The 18,891-nt window shown below is 42.5% G+C and overlaps 1 protein-coding gene across 1 annotated transcript in view; it reads right to left on the minus strand.

Moving 5' to 3' along the window:
- Positions 1-2,283: 2,283 nt before the first annotated feature.
- Positions 2,284-18,891, minus strand: part of LOC117144738 (acetylcholine receptor subunit alpha-like 1) — a 48,457-nt gene continuing 31,849 nt past the window's right edge. The window contains exons 3-9 of the mRNA XM_033310090.1: positions 15,392-15,436; positions 13,059-13,168; positions 7,858-8,038; positions 5,508-5,968; positions 5,237-5,448; positions 3,751-4,058; positions 2,284-2,490 (exon numbers count right to left, since the gene is read on the minus strand). Of these exons, the coding sequence (XP_033165981.1) occupies positions 2,284-2,490; positions 3,751-4,058; positions 5,237-5,448; positions 5,508-5,968; positions 7,858-8,038; positions 13,059-13,168; positions 15,392-15,436 (1,524 nt within the window). The remainder of the gene's footprint in view (positions 2,491-3,750; positions 4,059-5,236; positions 5,449-5,507; positions 5,969-7,857; positions 8,039-13,058; positions 13,169-15,391; positions 15,437-18,891) is intronic.

An 18,891-nucleotide genomic window follows, 5' to 3' on the forward strand; every position in this document is an offset into this window, starting at 1 on the left:
GACATTCTTTGCTAATAGTTTCCACAGATTTCACTTATGCTTGGCAAGTTATTGTTGCTGTAATGTGATTACACTGAGAGAATTGAAAAGATTCTAGAATCTTGAAAAGATTCTAGGAATTTAATTGAAATAAAGTTTTGGTTTTTAATATTTAACAAAAGTAAAAGAAAATTAGATTAAATGTAATATTTATAAAATGAAAAACTTTAGTTTTCAGTGCTCTTCCAATCGTGCGAGTGTAAGTATTTGTTTACTTTTGGCTTTTTATTAACTCGCACACAGCCTCTTATGCACACAGCAAAGCAAATTGCATTCCGCACTTAATTTGTTGCATGCCTTGCGGCGTTGCCACGCCCTCTTTCGCCCCAACACCGCCCCTTTTGGCGCCGCCTCTGTCGAAAAAGCAACGGTGGCTCTTGCATTTGCTTAATGTTTACTGTTCTTGTTGCTCTAGCGGCAGAAAACTTTTCCAAAATCAATTAAAAATGCAAAGGCATAAATGAGGGGCGAGCGGGGCGAGTGGGCGTGGCAGTCAACCTTGTGGCAAGTTTCGTTTGCTTTGGCATTTAAATTGAAGGTGTTCTCTGTGTGCCACTCGACCGGAGCCATTGGAATGGCTAGAAACCAGAGCCCAGAACCCAGACCTCAGAAGCCAGAAGCCGGAGCTCAGAACGGTACTCGCGTGGCCCGTTGAAAGTAATTAAAAACTTTTATTTTAAATTGAACTTGCCAAAGGTTTCGGAGCGCTCCGTATGCTCCAATGAATGCATAATGAGTGCCGAGAACTACAAAGGAGCTGCTTAAATAAACGGCAAGGGCGGAGTGGGTGGTTGGGTGGTTGGAAAACAATCAAAATCTAAATCGAAATCAAGTGAAAATGGAATTCGTATTAAACGCAATAATTTAATTGATTAAAGGCTGCAAACTAAACAAATATCCATTCGCTTTAGTTATTGTTACTTGTTTACCGCCGTGTCTGTCTGTTTGTGTGCGTGTTTTTAATTGAAATTGTTCTGTGTTTTGACTAGATGCAATCCTATAAATACGTATACGTACTCTATATATATATTTATATGTATGCTTGCACGGTATAATATATATTTATGTACGTTTGTGTGTGTGTGTTGGTTGCTCGTGTGTTTAGTAAAAATGTGTGACTTTAAAAATGTGACGACGACTCGCTTGTATCGACATTCAACTAAATTTATTTCAGAATTTCGCGCTTCTTACGAGCCGATTTGTCGGACCTCGTGTTTGTTTTAATATTAAATTTAATTCAATACTAGATTTGCTTAGCTACCACTAGTTACGACTTATTGGCTAATTAAATGTAGTTTATCGTATTAACTTCACTTATTTATGCTAAAAATAGATTGGAATTCAATGCGATTTAATTTTACGCATTCTGCGTGGGCGCATTTCTTCAGTGTTTTGTTTTTGCTCTGCTAAAAATAATGCGAAAAATATGCACAAATAAATAAACCATTAAAATTGATTTTCTTCTTCATATGTATATTGTGGCACGCACACACTCACACAGTCTGCTGCAGAAGCACCCACACTCACGCACTGAACACATGCAGTCAGATTTAAATTTAAAATGCAATTTTAAAACATTTTCATTTGTTTTTGCTTCTTTTTGTTTGCTTTGTTGTTTTGTGTTGTGTGGAACTTTAAAACTAAAAGATGTAACAAGGAACTTTTTGGCGCTCAAAAATACAATATAACTTACAAAACTCCTTACGCTTTTTACAACACTGGTTCGGGAACCACCTAAACTTCTTCGACCACACAATCATACATCAAGTACATCAAAAAACTTACAAACTAAGCTCCGCTCCGCAGCGATCTTGTGGCTTGCGTCGCTGTCCAGCACTGTCACGGTTAATCAACACTACAACTCCATCAAATTACATTACATACATATTTTGATCAACTGCTCCAAAAACTTGCCTCCATTCGATTGTATCTCAATTCATTTCGCAATGTTCACTTCACTCGCCTCGCGCACATTTACGATGGGCTCCACGAGTCATCCGTTTCGTTGGTGCTGCCAACACTACTTACAATAACCTTTGCAACACTGCCAATGACACTGCCACTGTCGCTGGCGTTGCTCATACTGATGCTGCTGCTGCTGTTGTTAGTGTTGTACAACGCCGAGGAAATACTCATGGTTTGGCTCATCGTATATTATCCACGATCATCGTCGCGAGCGGCGAACAGGGTCCGCAGCGAGCTGATGATTAGATTCCACCAGCCAGCCGCGAACCCAAGTGGTCGCTATAAGGTGTTCTCGCTGCCCATCTTGAGCAGCTCGAACTTCTTCTTGGCAATCTTCGAGTAGAGTATATCGATCGGCTGCGATTGGTCGTACAAGCTGGGAGCCTGCAGGATAATCAGCGCTGTGCCGACCACGCAAGCGATCGCGAAGATCCACAGAAACATACGATCCAATACCATGGCAACGTACTTCCAGTCCTCTTCCACCTGAAAGGTGCGGAATTAAAGTCAGGATGAGTTGGGATTTCATTGAATTAAATAAGAAAATAGTCAAAAGTACATATACTAACAAATAGCTACTTCAAAGCTTTTCAATTTAAAGTAATTGCTTGTATATAAATAAAGACAAGTAGACAGGAAACTAATAAGTCTTTCATTGCTCCTAACCATCTTCATTAATCATTTTGCCATTCGAATAAAATGGTTTTGGCACATCCAAATCAGATTTGCGGTCCGGGCTTTGCCAGTTAAATTGAAATGTTCCCGAGCAAACATCGATTGCAACTCGAAGCCCACACTCACCGCACACTCCATCTGCACACACGCATACACATAGAGGATGTACACACACCACCCTTGCAACCAATTGCACACCCAGCAATTCGCCAACAAATGGCAAACTGCAGTTCAGGAACCGCATGTTGCAAACTCTTCGTATTTGCGCACAAACAACTCAATCACTCAACTCCAAACGGTGGCGACAGACCGATTGCCCTTCACTCGGCACTGCTGGCGGTGCCAGAGCCAACGTGATCCAAAAAAGGATCCGCCAGTGGCCCACTCGTTTGATTCCTGATTAGAAAGGACGCTAGCAACGCGATTTAACCGGCTCCGGTTCGTTTTGGCCGTGCAGAAATGGGGGATTTTTACGGTCCTAATGCGGGTTATCAAGAGCAGACATAAACATTGCACCAGACATGCTGGCCAGGTCTTTTCGGGTCTGGCCAGCAGCGGATTTGGAGTCCGGACTGCCTGTTCCAGCTGCGAGTGCCAGACAATGATTGCGGCTGATTGGCCACCGACGGCGGGTGTGATTCGCTGCGTGGTGCGGAGGTGTGGTACAGATTATTAGATTCGTTTCGCAACATGGAAAATTAATAACATCGCGGTGTTGCAAAGGGACGAAATGCGAAATGTGAATAAGGATTTAAAGGAGAAACGGAAAAGAAAGGATTTGTTTCGCAATGGAAAAGGTAGTTGGACACACCAACACTACAAGTCATGGACTTAAAATCTTTATAAATGGCTTAAAAGTTGTTTTAACTTGTCTGGAATTGTTAATTGCTTTTTACTAATTGCTTGTATTATTCTGTCTACCATGAATTTAATCCTCTTAAGTAAGGGTTCTTATATTTTTTATGATAATTAACTGAAAAGCAAATATAATTTATGATAAAATGTTGAAATAAACAAGATTCAATTAAGTTTAGAAGTTAAAAAGTGTATGGCTACATAGTTATTACTTACACTCTCAAACTTATCCTTGTTCTTCACGTGCTGTGCGATGAAGCGGGATCCCTCGATGGTCTTCTCCATTTCGCGGGCGTAGGGCTTCTCGAACGTGGGACTGAGATCGGCGGCGGCGGCAGCGGCAGCGGCGGCTGCAGCGGCCGGGCAGCAGCCGGGACTGATGTCTCCGTTGAGGCCCGACGGGCTGAACAGATCGTCGTCGGCGCCCGGGAGTGGCAGTGAGGAGGGCAGCGGCGGTTCCGCGAAACAGTGGGCGCTTATCCCGCCCGCCGCCGCCAAATCGAAGCGATGCGAAGCGGGTAGTGCTGGGGAAAAAAGATAAAAATGTACTGATTAAAATCTTTAAAATCCTTAAAAAGCACAATCCTTTTAACAGAAATAACCTTCATGTTCCTTTGAAATTAAAATTACTGGTGTGTCATAGTAAGTAAAGCTTCTTATTAACTACACTTTCCATCTTGAACAGAAGCTGCTTTTACGTAACTTGCTACAGATTCAAAGGCCCAATTTGGGGTAGATACTTTTTTTCGAGTGTTTGCCAGCATTAACAGCATTAGGCAAATAAAGTTGTAAATGCAATTTGCAACTTTTCTGCATTGTCTTCGCCGTCGCCATGCTCCTTGGCACAATGTCCCCGAAGGAAGTGAGTGGACAAAGGACCCTCAACCTCGAGGGCGGCCCAACAAAAGCAGAGAAGCAGGACTTCAGGTCCGGGGATACAATAAGGAAACTCAATAAATAGTTTTCTGCATTCTGTTTTCCATTTATTTCGTTGGGCCATTTGAAAGTTTCAGGTCTTTTCTTTTGCGATTTCCCTTTCTTTTTCGCGCGCTTTGAAAGCCACTTGAAGTAGAAATTATTTAATTCTTTGACCGTAAGCTTAAAATTATTGCTCCTCGCGGCGTATGCGCAATATTACGTATACGCCAAGTGTGCGCTTTATTAAAAAACAGCTTCTTTACTCTTGACTCCATTTTAATGAGCCATCTAAATGCTGTCAGTTTGGGGCGACAAAATAGCATGAAAGGCATTTCCTAGAACTTATTATGCCTGGACGAAACTTTCCCTTTTGGCCGGCGTCCTTGCAGATGCACTTGTTAATTGTCATAAATTATTTCGCCCCGCCCTCCGAACACGGCATCATTATAAAGCGGTGTGTCTGAATGCATATAATTTCGATGTTGTTGTGCATATTTAAAATGGAATATAAACTGGCAAGTTGCAAGTTTCCCGTCGCTCGCTGCATGCACCGTTGGTAATGTGCCCGCTAAAGCCAGTTGAAAACATTCATAAATTTCTCAGCTGCAGGATGGGGAGCTACAAGAAGCCCACGAATCCCAAGACGCCAAGTTCTACACAGAAAGTTTAAGCGGAGCGGGAAAATGGGTGGAAAACTTTTGCTTCTTTTGTATGGGATTCGCCCGCCAGAAGGAATACCATTGTTATACGGAATTGGGTTTATGGAGGAGATAGTGGTTCGTACCTGGAATGCCGTAGTCGCCGCTGAAACGCTTCGAATCGTAGTTGACAAACTTGTCCACATCCGGCGGCAGGTGATAGACATCGGTGAGCACCTCGGGCGGCTGGTCCTCCTCGGGCTCCTCCTTCTTGGGCCGCTCGATGCAGAGCAATTTGGGCAGGATCTGGATGAAGAGGCGCTGCACCCACGGCGCCATGCGATGCGTGACAGGGGATCTAAACAGGGAGGATTGAAATAAGATCCAATAACACAGGAGACTTTTTGGTCCTCTCACCTAAAATTCACATTGAGCACGGCGATGGTGACCACGACGGAGAGCGTGACCAGCATCATGGTGAAGAGCAGATACTTTCCCAGCAGCGGCACCGTCAGCGAGGTGGGCGGAATGATCTCGGCCAGCAGGAGGAAGAACACGGTGAGCGAGAGCAGGATGCTGATGCAGAGCGAGATCTTCTCGCCAGAGTCGCTGGGCAGGTAGAAGACCAGAACGGACAGGAACGAGATGCCCACGCAGGGTATGATCAGGTTCACTGTGTAGAAGAGCGTCTTCCGGCGGAGCGTCAGGTTGAACACTATGTCCAGATACGGCTCCTCGCAGCAGCTGTAGAACTTCTCGTTCCGCACCGCCGGCACCCGCATGATGTCCCACTCCACGGAGATGTAGTAGTCCTGCAGGTCGATGCCCACCTCGATGTTGTCCGAGTCGGCGGTCTGTTTCAAGTGCCTCAAGTCCACCTGGAAAGGATTCGATAAATAACTATTTACTTGAGTGCACTGCAAACTGCTTTATATTTTGTTTACAAATTACGTTTTAATTCAACAACTGGCAACTGATTACATCGATTCAAGGGTGAGATAATCAATATGCAGGACCAGCTGGTCTTTCTTTAAACTTGCTGATTTATGGCCGGCAACTTTGGCAACTGCTGCACCTGTTCACCTCGATCCAACACCAGACCAGGCCAATCATACATCTATTTATGTTGATTTGTTGGCCCATTTCCCCAGACGAAGCTTCCTTGGAAACATTTGGGCCAAGTGCCGCGCTCACAGAATCGGAAAATCAGAGGTGATGGAAAAACGTACTTCTGACAAATTTTTGACAATCGTCAATTGCACGGAGAATCATTTGCCGTGAACGGAGATTGAGTTGGGGATACGGCAGGCGAATGGTTCCTATTCCTGTTCCGGATCTTAACTCAGCGACAGATGGCAGGAATCGCGATAAGTTCGACTCACGTGCGAACCGAAACACAAATGACATTTACGCTTGTTACCTTTATTTCATTTCCATTTGGCTTGATTTGTCATTGGTTGTCTGTTGCTCATTTATTTACCAGTGGGTGGGTACTTCCAGTGGAGTGTTTTTCTTATAATAACAATTTATTTTCTTTCCCTAATATATAATATATATATATATGAGGACACAGACTTGTATTTGATGTATTTAACATTCTTTGAAGTTTTCAAAAATGTCTATATCTATCGAAGTCCTCCAAATTCTGTGTTTCGAACTGGTCAAATAAAACAACTTTAAGGGCATCTATTCCTCTGAGACAATCGTCATTAATACCTCGTCCTGCACTTGTGCTGACACTATAAAAATCCCAAAAAGCGATCCACAAATTTCACAACCCATACGAGTTGTAGGAAATTCGAAACTCAATGAAGCATGCTCGAAATTTGTGATGCGTAAAGGGAAGGAAAACGAAAATTTATATGTAGAATAATGTGCTGTCATTTTTCGATTTTTCCCTCCCAACTTCCGATTTTCCTTCGCTTTTGTTGCTGCCCATAATGAACACAATAACAACAGGAAAGAGGCGCCATATAGCAATATAGCGCAACAGTTGTGTTTTGCTCAAATCATTTTAGCCATACACTTGAAATAAGCGGGGTTGAAAAGTGGTGAATATATCTATTTTAGGTTTTTTAGAAGTATTATTCTTGGTTGTTTGTTTAATTTAAGGTAGTCAAGGACATGGGAAAAGTTTTTTAAATATTTTTTTACTTTCAAACTTCGTGTTTCAGTTGCTTCTTTTTTCTATATGCCGACGCAAAAAGTTTTCCAAAAAGTCGTGGGCGTGGCTGGTTCATTAAACGCAGCTGCCAGCTGTTATCTCACAAACACAAGAACACACACACACATGTGCATGGAAAATGGAAAATCGTGGATGGGGGGAGTCCCCCACTTGATTTATCACATGACAGCAAGTGAAACGTGTCAAGTGTACAAAAAAAGTAGAAAAAAAAAAAACAAAGTAAACATTAACGGCAGATTCCAAATGAAAAACGCGCACATATTTAACCACGAAAATCCACCCGAGTGAATCATAAAAAAGTAACGTTCAATGCCATTATTTTAACATGTTTAAATAGTCGTTTAAGCGCCACTTTCTTTTTTCCTTTTCCTTTAAATTAATGTTTTTTTAATCGAGTGAAGGCAACGTTTGATTAGCACTCAGTCAGATAGAATCAAGACAAAGCCTCGTTCTGGGTTTTATTTTGCTTCGATTTTGATTGATGGGCCGGGGGATAATCTGTTCGTGGCCAGAGCTGCCAGCTGTTGCCTCCCTTCGGTGTATGAGTTCTGGGTCATCCCCGCCATCAAATCCCCAACTCACCATGTAACCATCGTAGGTCCAGGAGCCGAACTTCATGAAACATGTCTGCTCGTCGAAGGGAAAGTACTCGACATCAATTTCGCAGAAGGATTTGTAAATGGCGGGCGGTTTCCACACCACTTTGCCCGTGTGATGAAGAATTGCTTTTGTCATTATTGTCACTTCATAGTTGCCATCGGCGCTGAAATGGAAGAAAGACGATGGAAAATATGTTAGATTTGGAAGCGATTTCCATATTGATTGAACTAATATTTAAGGTATATAAAGTGTATATCTTGCAGTGATTTAACTTTTAAATATGTATCAGGATTTAAAGAAAGAATTTTGTTGGGCGATGGAACGTTTTTTTCTACGCCCGAAATCGACTGAAAGTGCCGAACTAATTAAAAATACATTTTAGCTTCTAATTACGAATTCATTTTAGACTGGGAAAAACTGCGGCTAATGCTAGGTTGTTTGCGTACTGTATCCTCTGCCAAGGAGGCCACGCCCCCTCCCATATAAGGCATATAGCATCGGCCGCTGCTGACGACGGTCCATTAGCAGCAAGGTCCTTTTCGGATCCTCTGGCTATGGCCACTGGCCAGAGACTCACACTAAATCTAAATCCGAAAGCAAAGCGTTTTAAAATGTTATTACAACAACAGCAGTGGCGGTGGCAGTGGCACTGGCAGCAGCAACCATTAATGGCTAAAAACCATTTAAAATGGCTGTCGGCAGTGCACACACATACAGGCTCAGGGAAGTGAGATGGAGATTAAGGATGGAATAAGGGGGGAGTGGAGCAGCAGGAGTCTGGGGCGACAGAGAAAGAAAATCAACAAAGCGAACAAAAGTTTATAACCGAAACCGAAAAAAAGCCAAAACCACGCCTGGGGGTCACCGCAATTGCAGCCATTATCTTAACGGTGATTCACACACAGAGCGAGCGACAAGCCCACACACAGATATAAGTATATATATGTGTGTGTATGTGTATGTGTATAGAGTCGGACAACGCGGCGTATGAGTGTCATCGCTGTGGTCCTGGCAGTTATCCTGGCCAAGCCGACGGCGCCTGCCGCGTCTATCAGCGCGTTAATCTCAGCGCCGCACAGCGAGCGCCATCTTTGTATCTGTGCCCCCTGCGCCCCCAGTCAAAGTTTTCAGGCCACAAATCGAAGCGGTCCACAGTGGGGTCAGATGCGTTGGAAAGTGATCAGAAATAACCATTGATATGTATTACTTTAAGAATGGTTAGAAGGCAAACGTTAACCATATCCAAACTATTTGTTATTTAAACTTGAGAGAATGATTAGTTGAAGTTCGAGGATTTCCACACACAAAGGACTTCAGTTAGTTGTGTAAAGTATTCGTGTCAGTTGGCTCCACTGTACCGTCACGGAATCAAGGGAGTTGGCAACCCGCTGGCGGGCAGGAAAAACTTTTTGCTGACTTTGTTGCCGCTGCTCCCGATTCCCTGGCCATGTCCTTTTCCGACCGCTTCCCTTTGACCACCGCCACCGCCATCGCCATCGCCTTTGTCTTGCTTCTTGTGCTCAACCCATCCGCATCCCTTCGTCCTTCTGGTACTTCGCCATGCCATTTTTATTTTTATAAATCTAATGAAAGATAATGAAATTTTATTTCGTTTCTTTTGATTTCAACGCAGTTGTCGTCAGCTTTCATGCTAAAAACTAAAAGCCAACAGCAGTTGAAAAAGAATCATAGATAGGGGATGCTGGGTGCGGGGTTGGATGGAGGCGGGGTTGGGTGGGGGGCTGAGGAGCAACCAGAGTCACCACCAGACGCCCATCTAGCAACATACAATAATAGAATTAAAGTGGCTGCGGCTCCTGTTCCACTGATTCCACTGTATTGGTGTGGGTGTGGCCCTTTGGTCGGAGCCCGGGCCTCGCAAAAGTTCAGCTGATAATAAAGTTGTCAACAACATTCATTTAATTAAAGAAAACAAAGCCAAAGCAGAGCACTTTGGGAATAGTACCGAGTGCCGAGTGCTGAGTGCACGAAGCCAGATCCACATCCCAATGTGGCCAAAACGGGCGTCCGAACGGGGGAGTCTAATGCCCAGGCGGAGATTTATGGCGTTCAGCTAATATGGCATCTCAAAATGGTAATGCGTTTCGCCCATGACTGAGTTGGTGTGCGAATGTGTGTGTGTGTGTGAGTGTGTGTGTCGGCTTAGTGGGATTATTTTTCCAGCCAAATAGGGCAGACGTATGTATGGGCGTGGTCTTAAATCTGTTTTAAACGCGCTGGCCAGAACTATTTGCGCACAGAAAATAAAACTTAATGCGATCATTTATACGTGGGATTGTTTTACATATGAAAGTAAGACAAACATTTAATATTTTGATATAATCAAGTGGCAAAAATATAAAAGAAGTTGCCAATGTTTTGTTTAGTGTCGAATGAATATAAATTCATAATCTGTGGCATCTGCTCGGGCTATAATATCATGGAATCCTCTTAAATAGCACAGATATTTGAAACGATTAAATGAAATCAAATAAAAGTGATTAAGTGACACACAATTTTGAGCAGAACGTGGCCGAGTTTTGCTCTCCATGTAGGCAAACAGTAATTATTCGACGGTTGCCAAATAAACTCATATGCGTTATGTGTGTGGCATGCTGGCTAACCGAAATAAACCACTAAGTGCGGCCGGAGTAAGCTTGGTTACGGCTTGAATACGGCCAAAACCGAAACCGGGTTCTTGAGTCAGTCGAGTGCGATTTTAATATCTTGGATCAACATGAAAATTAATTGCTGGAATTAAGCGGCTTTCACAAATACAAACAGTGGCCCAATCAGTGGGTGGTGCTCGCCGTCTTTAGGGTGGCAGTAATTCCAAGCAGTCGGTCTATTTTGGCGGCTCTAAGTGGATTCCATAGTTGGTTACGGAGTACGAGTGTCAAATAGCTTTGGTAGTCACGTCTGCAGGCTGTATGCGCATTTGATGAGCTCACATGCGAGTGCTATGCCGGATAATTAGGCCGGATCCCAGGAGGCCACTACAAGCTGAGTGGAAAACAAATGCAAGTGGTAATTGCAATTAAAAATTAACAAAATGCTGCCAAAAATGTTGCAATTTGCTGCGGCGCTGGCCAAAAACAAGACCGAATGCCAGAACGCGAGCAATAAATAACAACTTTTGACGCTTGTTTTGAATTCTTTTGTGGCATTTCCCCAGCATTTTGGCCCTGAATGTGCCGCGTTTTTGCAAGGATATGAATGTATGAGTGTGAGTGTGTTGTGTGTGCCACAAATGCCGCACGCAACGCACGCAGGTATTTTTTTTTTGTTCTGTGGTGGTTGTGAAGGGCCGGCACAAATTCGGGCCATTTACAAAGGCTGGCCAACTATTTATTTTGCTGCCATTGCGCGTTTAGCAGACAATTAAACATTTTTCATTGCATACAAATGGGCGCACGAGGCGCAGGGTATTCCCATTCCGCCACTCATACGCGTACAAAAAGTTGCATCGTAAAATAGATTGCCATCGTCCTTGTTGTGAGTGTGAGGGTATGGGTACTGGTATGTGTAAGTGCGACAATAAACGCGTTTTCCTCCGCCGGCTGCTGCACATGTATTTGCATTTAAAATTACAGCCAGCAAACGCGTCTTTTTTGCACTGCAACACTTGGCGCTTAATTTCTGCATAAATTTTCATGCCCGCTTGTCTGCTCCAAGGATCTACGAGCGGAAACAAATCAAACTGAGAGAGAGCCCAGCAGGCAGGATATTGATATTGACATTGGACTTACGTTTATTATCCTTGCGGCAACATTAAAAGCCTACAAGATAAATATTCGACTATCATTCGTTTAACTTTTATGAATTTGGCTCAGATTGTCGGCCGAGATTCTATGCGAGGAATGCCATAAAGCGGCCCGTAAGCCATCACCTTAACTTGACACTAAATTAAATGGACTTTGGCCAGGCCATTTCGATTGACATTTTGGAGAAGAGCAAAGGAAAAACACGCAGCACAATTAAGTGCGTTGAACACAAAGGACACTTCAAGTTCAATTTTATGTGGCAACAAAGCGAAAGCGCTTCATTACGGTGCGTACAAATTATTTGCAGTTTAAAAAAGCGTCCCAACGGCCAAAATCCTGGCCATATAACACCCATGGCCTTCTTCGGGTAACACCCGCTTCCACTTTCTTTAGTTACAATGCCTTTGTCGCTTGCTGGCTGGATGGCAAATGAAATTTAAGCTTTTTCCAAGCAATAAATTACGACTTTTTATGACACTGCCGCCAACGAAACACCCCGAAAGTATTCAATGCGTATAGTTGCCGCTGCCAAGTCGCTGGAGTACAAAATGTGAGCAACTCCCCCCTCGTTTCAACACACACATAAAGGGCCCATAAAGCGCGTAAGCCGATCTGGCGCAGCAACAACATCAACAGCAGCAGCGATGGCCAAGATATCCTGACCGATGTCCTGGGAAGAGTACTCGAGCAGCTTGGCAAATCGACAAAGTCAAGTGTCCAGGCAACCGAACTGAAGGGCTACAGTGGGCCGAAGTCCTCAAAAGGATTGCAAAATGAAATTGGAAAGCACAAGGAATCGATATGCTTGGCTAGGATATATTTCAATAAAATTAAGTTCAATTTGCACATGTAATATAAAGGCAAATGCTGTTGAGTTTTAAAAGCTCTTTAAATTATAAGTTAATATGTATGTTTCGCTTTGAATTAATTTCATCTAATTAGTTAAATTACTTTGACTTTGAATTTCCCTTTAATTTCTCGGCTTGTTCCATTGCCTCTGTATCATTGGATACATTTCGATCCCTGTCCACTAATTCGCTTCACTCCAGCAAATTATAATAATTATACCGACTCAACGAAAACGTTCAATTTGAGAGCACTACGGACCCCGGATCTGTGGACTGGGGGCCTAAAAGGACCTCCACAGGACACTTAGCCAGCCTCCAGGGAGAGCCGAAAGGCAACCGCAATGCTCAAGTTACATTGAAATAAAAATACGTTAATCATCGCCTGATAAATGGCCTAGTCCAGGAACTGTACAGCTTGGCTTTGATTTATGCCGCCGCCCATTCGGGGCAATTATGCAAATGGCCAAGAGGCTCCAGGCTTCCAGTACCCAGCTTCTGGCTCCAGGCTATCGGAGGAGCCTGCGATGCTCCCGGCGTCGATGAGCTGGGCGAAAATTAGTTTGGTACTTACTTGTTATAGAGCACAATATCCGGTAGCCATATATGCTCGGAGGGAACGTGCAACGTGTCCACGCCGCCATAGTCATCCGGATTCCATTTCAATTTATAGTCGTTCCATTCCTGAAATTGCAAAATGCACATTGTAAAGCAGTGGCACACACACGGCACAACAAAAGATGTCACTATGCGATGGGCAATTATTTATGCCCGATTGCCATAAATAATAGAAAAACAAATGTATATTTGCGGGTTGAAAAATTAGAAAATATCCGCACTTTGAGTGCGGCTATTCAGCGTTTGCTCGATCTATAAATATTTCATTATGCGGTTGAGGGCGTTTAACTCTCGTGTATGGCTGCAATTTCAATTTCATTAATTATGCATTAATTCATTGGTCGCTAAGCTGTTGGCATTAAATTACATTTTCATAATACAATTGTGCTTCGATGTTGGGTTTCAATGTTTAAGCACGGAGTACTATTTAAGCCAGGGGTATATACGTTTTTTGTATGCTCTCAAGTTTTACCATTAATATATAAAACTTACGTAAGTTCAAAATAGATTCAAATTCTCATATTTTTAAATCAATTTCCAATTATACAGTGCCAATTAGCTAAATATTATGTTTTGTGGGGTATCTGTTAGTCGCTACGCTTTCATCTGATATCGAACTTCTTTTTCATTGCTCATACGCATAACTGTAATCATGTTGATTGCCACTTTCCATACATATATATATTTGTACGACCACGCCAAGTGGGAGCCATCACACTGGGGATTACCAGAGTTGATATTGGGTTGGGGTTTCATGGTGGTCAACGGAGCAGGAGCACGCTCGCTTTCGTGCTGACCAAGCACGAAATTCCCCGATAATTGCAAATATAATTGCAGAGTGGGATTCCCAACTGGTTTAATATTGATCCGACTTACACACGAAATCGGGTGTCAATTGTCCTTACATGCCTTTCAGCCATTATGCGAAGTGAGTGAGTTACTATGCTGTTTAACTACCTAAAAAAGTATTATGCTAGTGCTAATTGCTCCTAATTGCAAGAAATTCGAGCAACATAACACATTTAGGCCTGATATCCCTGCTCTCGCACTATAATTATGGAAATACATGGCTCATTTAACTGCGGTTGGCCACCTGCTTAAATGCAAGTGCATCTGCCAAATACGTTGGCCAAATACACAAAAGCTTTTATGGCGCTACCTGCGCAAGCGTTTGTGGCTTTATTGACAGACTGCCGCCCACTTCTGAATGGGCGTGGCACACCACGAAACCAAATGCGAAAACAAATAAATTGCAGTATAATTCATGGCAATTGGTTCCTGAATGCGGCCTTATCTGGCCATATTATTACAAATTATTTGGTTGTTTAAGTGGCATGTTTTTACAAATGTAACAATAAGTTTAAACAAGTGATCGCTACCAATTCTTTAAGCTTTAAATATGTAAATAATAGATATAACTTTAAAATTTTTATAATACAGATCAAATAATATATGTACCTTCTAATGGAATCTATTTGAATTGCTGGCGAAATGCAATTCGGGAACACAATGTGCCATTCAACATGCAACACACGCTCATAATGAGCACCGAAATGAGCACTTGCATTTGGCTAAAACAAACACAGATGCACACAATCGCAAATTGCTTGGCAAATGCATAATTTATATATCATTTTGTATTCCGCTTTTGTTATTGTTTTCGGTTTTAGTGAATTGTCAAACCAAATACTTTGGCTAAGCTGCTGCCACTATTGACTGCAATTTGTGTGCGAGGAATTTGCTGAGCATGTTTTATGCAAAACCGGAAAACTTTAAAGTCCGATCCCCTCTCCCCCAGCCCAAAAACAAAACTGTGAAGAGTGTTTAAAAGCAGCTGGGATAAAAGAGGCATTACGGACCAATTGATATTCCTCTGGCTCGTGCTTTTTTCTTTTTGATATTTTTTTTTTGTTTTTTGGGCTTGTGGCTGCTCGCCGCATTAGTGCAAAGCCAATGGACATGTCGAGTGGCAAGCGCACAGGAACTGGAATTGGAATTCGGAGTGGGAGTGGTCCTGGCGGTCTCGAATGTCCTGCTGGTCCTGCGAAATGGAGCCCGGCCACTTGGCCAACTTAGAAGTTTGGCATAATGCGAGCGCGTCGAAATTGGCTGGCACAAATTATTTTGCATTCGACGCCAGCGAAGCATGCAAATGGCAAATTCATGTTCCTCGAAAGCCAAATCACAGTTGAGTTGAGCAAGCGCAATAATATACTATACTATACAATTTCAGCTTGTGTGCTGTTTTCAGTCTTATATGTACGTGTGTGATATAAACGAATAACTTACCTGTTCCACCCAGACATTGGTTGTCATAATTTGATTCTTCAGATTCTGCAAGTAAACGGAACGAAGGCGTACAGATTTGTTAGACTCGAATGTTAACAAGTGTTTCATTAATTTAATGCTGACAGTTTCCACTTCAGCTGAATTGAGTGGGAGGTCTGCGTGGGTGGCTTTTCCAACAGCCAAGCACCATTGAGTGGCAGAGACCATCAAATGGAACTCGTTGCGCCCGGAAAATGTTGTTTTAGTGAACTGAGCACGGGCTCCACTTCCACTGCCACCTCGATGCAGCTCTTGGCGCTTAACAAATCTATTTCGAAGTGCTCCGAAAAGTGCAAGAGGGTGGCTCCAACTGGGGCGAGTGGAATTGGGTTCGGGATGTCGTGCAGTGAGCTCCAGTCTCCTATAACCATTCAGTTTTAATCAATTTATATGCTAGGGATATCATCTTCCCCCGGTCGATAAGCGAAACTTTTGGCTTTAAGAGCAGCTAAAACTTTCCGCTTGCTCAAGTGGCCATTGCGGTGAGCCGCTAATCGCACGGAAAATTGCTAATTGGGAAAATGATTGTGGGGAGGATTGTTCCAAATGTTGTTAATATAACTATATTATAAATTTTAGCAAAAGCTATGATAAAAAGAAAGCTATGATAAAAGAACTATCGAAAATATCAAATTTTAGCCAAATGTGGATTCCCATATTTTTCTGTACGTAAATATAGGATTTTTGACCAAAAAATGGAAATAATGGTCCAATTTTGGAATGGCATATCTCGATAAGCTCGCAATTGTTTACCCAATCGGCTGGAGTTCAAATTTGCAAATTTATTTTTTTTGAAATTTTTTGCAAAATTTTATGATGTTACCCCTTATAAAAAATACAAAAATCGAAAAAAAATGTTTTGCTTTTATTTTCACCTAAGTGTTCAAAAATAATTTGTATTGGTAAAAAGTTCTAAGAAACTGTTTTCATTACGTTTGTATGACCATTTTTAGCCAAGTTATGCTGAAAATCCCAGTTGAAAATAACGAATTTCATCAAAAGTAGTTTTTGTCATTTTTCGTCAAATAATAATCGGATTTTTGGCCAAAACTTTGGAAATAATGGTCCAAATATCGAATGTCATATCTCAATGTACTAGTAATTAAATTCCCAATTGATTTGAGTTAAAATTTGCAAATTTTATTTTTTTGCCATTTTTTTCAAATTTTGATGATGTTACTCCTTACCAAAATTGCAAAAATTGAAAAAAAATTTTTTTTTCAAATTCAACCAAAAAGTGATAGAAATAATTAGTACTGATTAAAAAATGAATTGTTTAAAATAAAATTGTTTAAAGGTGGTGTTTGTATGATTTTTGTGACCATTTATATTCAAGTTATGATGAAGAAAGCACTTATGTACATACATATCCTTATATTATCTGGCTCATTCTTAAAAATCTCTAGGGAAGCTACTGAATCTGCTCCTTCATATTTCGTTGCGCGGCGGGCGAAACTCATTAAATGTGGGGAAGCTCAATAGAAAGAATTAGAAAACGATAAAATTGCGGAATAAATCACTTAAGCGTTGAAAAATGTAATTAACGACAGAATGATAATGATGCGGCGTAACGCGTTTCTCGCACTTCTTTCCGCCGCAGAGTTAGGACCTGGAATCTTCGGAGGATGGGGGTGGAAAACCTCAGGGACCGCGGCAATATGTCGAGGCACGCAGTGTTAATAGATTTTTCCAGCCACGCAACCCAGGCAGCCGGCTCCCGGATCCTTTATCCCGGTATCCCCCCGGTAATCACCCGCTCCGAGGACTCTTAGTCCTTCTGTGGACCAGACCAGACCAGAGCAGAGCAGCCAGCCCGTGGAAAGGTCATTAGGCGAGGGCGACGCGGAAAACCGGCAATAAAACGACAAAGCCAAGAACCAAGCACAATGACTAAGAAAGGCGATGAGTATGGCATAAGGAAGAGATAAAATATGCGGCATCATGGGAGCGGGAAAGCCGAAGGATGCGGAGGATGCGCAGGATACGGAGGGAAGCTGAGCCGGTAGCCTTTATGCTTTATGTGGGACATCCGTTGCAACCAGTGGCAGTAAGCGGAGCACGCTAAAAAATGGGCATATACTGTATTTCGAGGTGATACCATCAGTAGCCAGGTCTAAACTGACAGTAAATAAAAATCAATGTTCCACTGCGAGATATTTACGAGCTAAGCTTTGGCAATACAGTCCTCTATTATTCATTAAGTTTACTACTGAGTTGCAAAAATATTCATTTCTTTAAATTATTTCTTTCCGTGTGGCAAGCGCATCAGCACAGTGGTTGCGCCGCAGCTTATCTCACAAGAAATTGAGAAATTTGCAATCAGGATGCCGACTTCCAGAGTAGTTGTAGTGGTTGTACTCGTATTAGTGGCGGTCCTGGGGCAGTTCGCACCTAGGACTGTAATTGGTGTTGCTGTTGTCGTTGTTGCACGTCTCGCCTATTCGCACTTAGGCGGGGGCAAGGATACAGGACTCTGCCCTCCGCCTCTCTAACACGATGCAGGATATGCAGCATTTAAATTGCTTAAGCCAAGTGCTTTAAGCAGTCGTCCTGCAGCAGGATTTGCATCCTCTGGGTATCTGTGTGTGTGTGACAGGTTTACCTACTCGAGGGATCCGGATCCCCCAGTTCTGGGCAGGAAGAGGATTGTCCGGCGCCGTGCCCATGACTTGCCTGACTGGGCTTGTTTACAATTTAAATCGAATTTCCTGTGTGCTGTAAATAAACTTTGCAAAAGGCATTCCACTCGGCACACAAAAAAGTGTCCTGTGACCACAGGAGCAGCAGGAGCCGCCTTTGAAAGGCGGTGTAAGCTGAATAAGCAGTAAATTAATTTCCGAAAATATCATGAAATACTGGCTTATTTCAGGAGGCCTTTCTAATTCCGACAATTAGTAGGGGGAAAATGCAAGAGGTCAAGTTAATGCACTTGGGAAAACTCAAAGGTGTACCTTGCGTCTAGGAAATAGGAAATAAGTCCTGACTAAGGTTGTAAGTATTCTTTTGTTAGCCCTAAAACACCATATATAGTGCCATTTTAAATTACATTTATATTGACCTAGTTCTGGTTGCACTTAAGATATCTTCTCCTGGTATTTCCAATTAAACTGCAGCTCTGTAAATTCCACAAGCCTTTTGCAGCACATTTATGTACCTCAGCATAGAATGTGAAAAGTTAATTTGGTTGGGATTGCAACAGGAGCACACAAAAGGCTTTGGGCTTTCCCGGCTGAACAGAGCCCAATTTCGGTCTCCGTTTCAATTTCCCCAATAATACCATATGTGTAATTTATGGGCAACATGCAATTAACTGGCACGAAAATGTGCAACATTTGCCATTTGAATGCGTTTTGGGTGGGCAAATGTAAGCCGGTCTTACAATGCAGCTGGTATTGTGATGGCCAACAGGAATTGCCTTTCTCGTCCTGCATGCACAGTATGTCTGTCACCTGGTCGAGCAG

The sequence above is a fragment of the Drosophila mauritiana genome, chromosome 3R (genome assembly GCF_004382145.1).
Source record: "Drosophila mauritiana strain mau12 chromosome 3R, ASM438214v1, whole genome shotgun sequence".
NCBI classification, from domain to species: Eukaryota; Metazoa; Arthropoda; class Insecta; order Diptera; family Drosophilidae; genus Drosophila; species Drosophila mauritiana.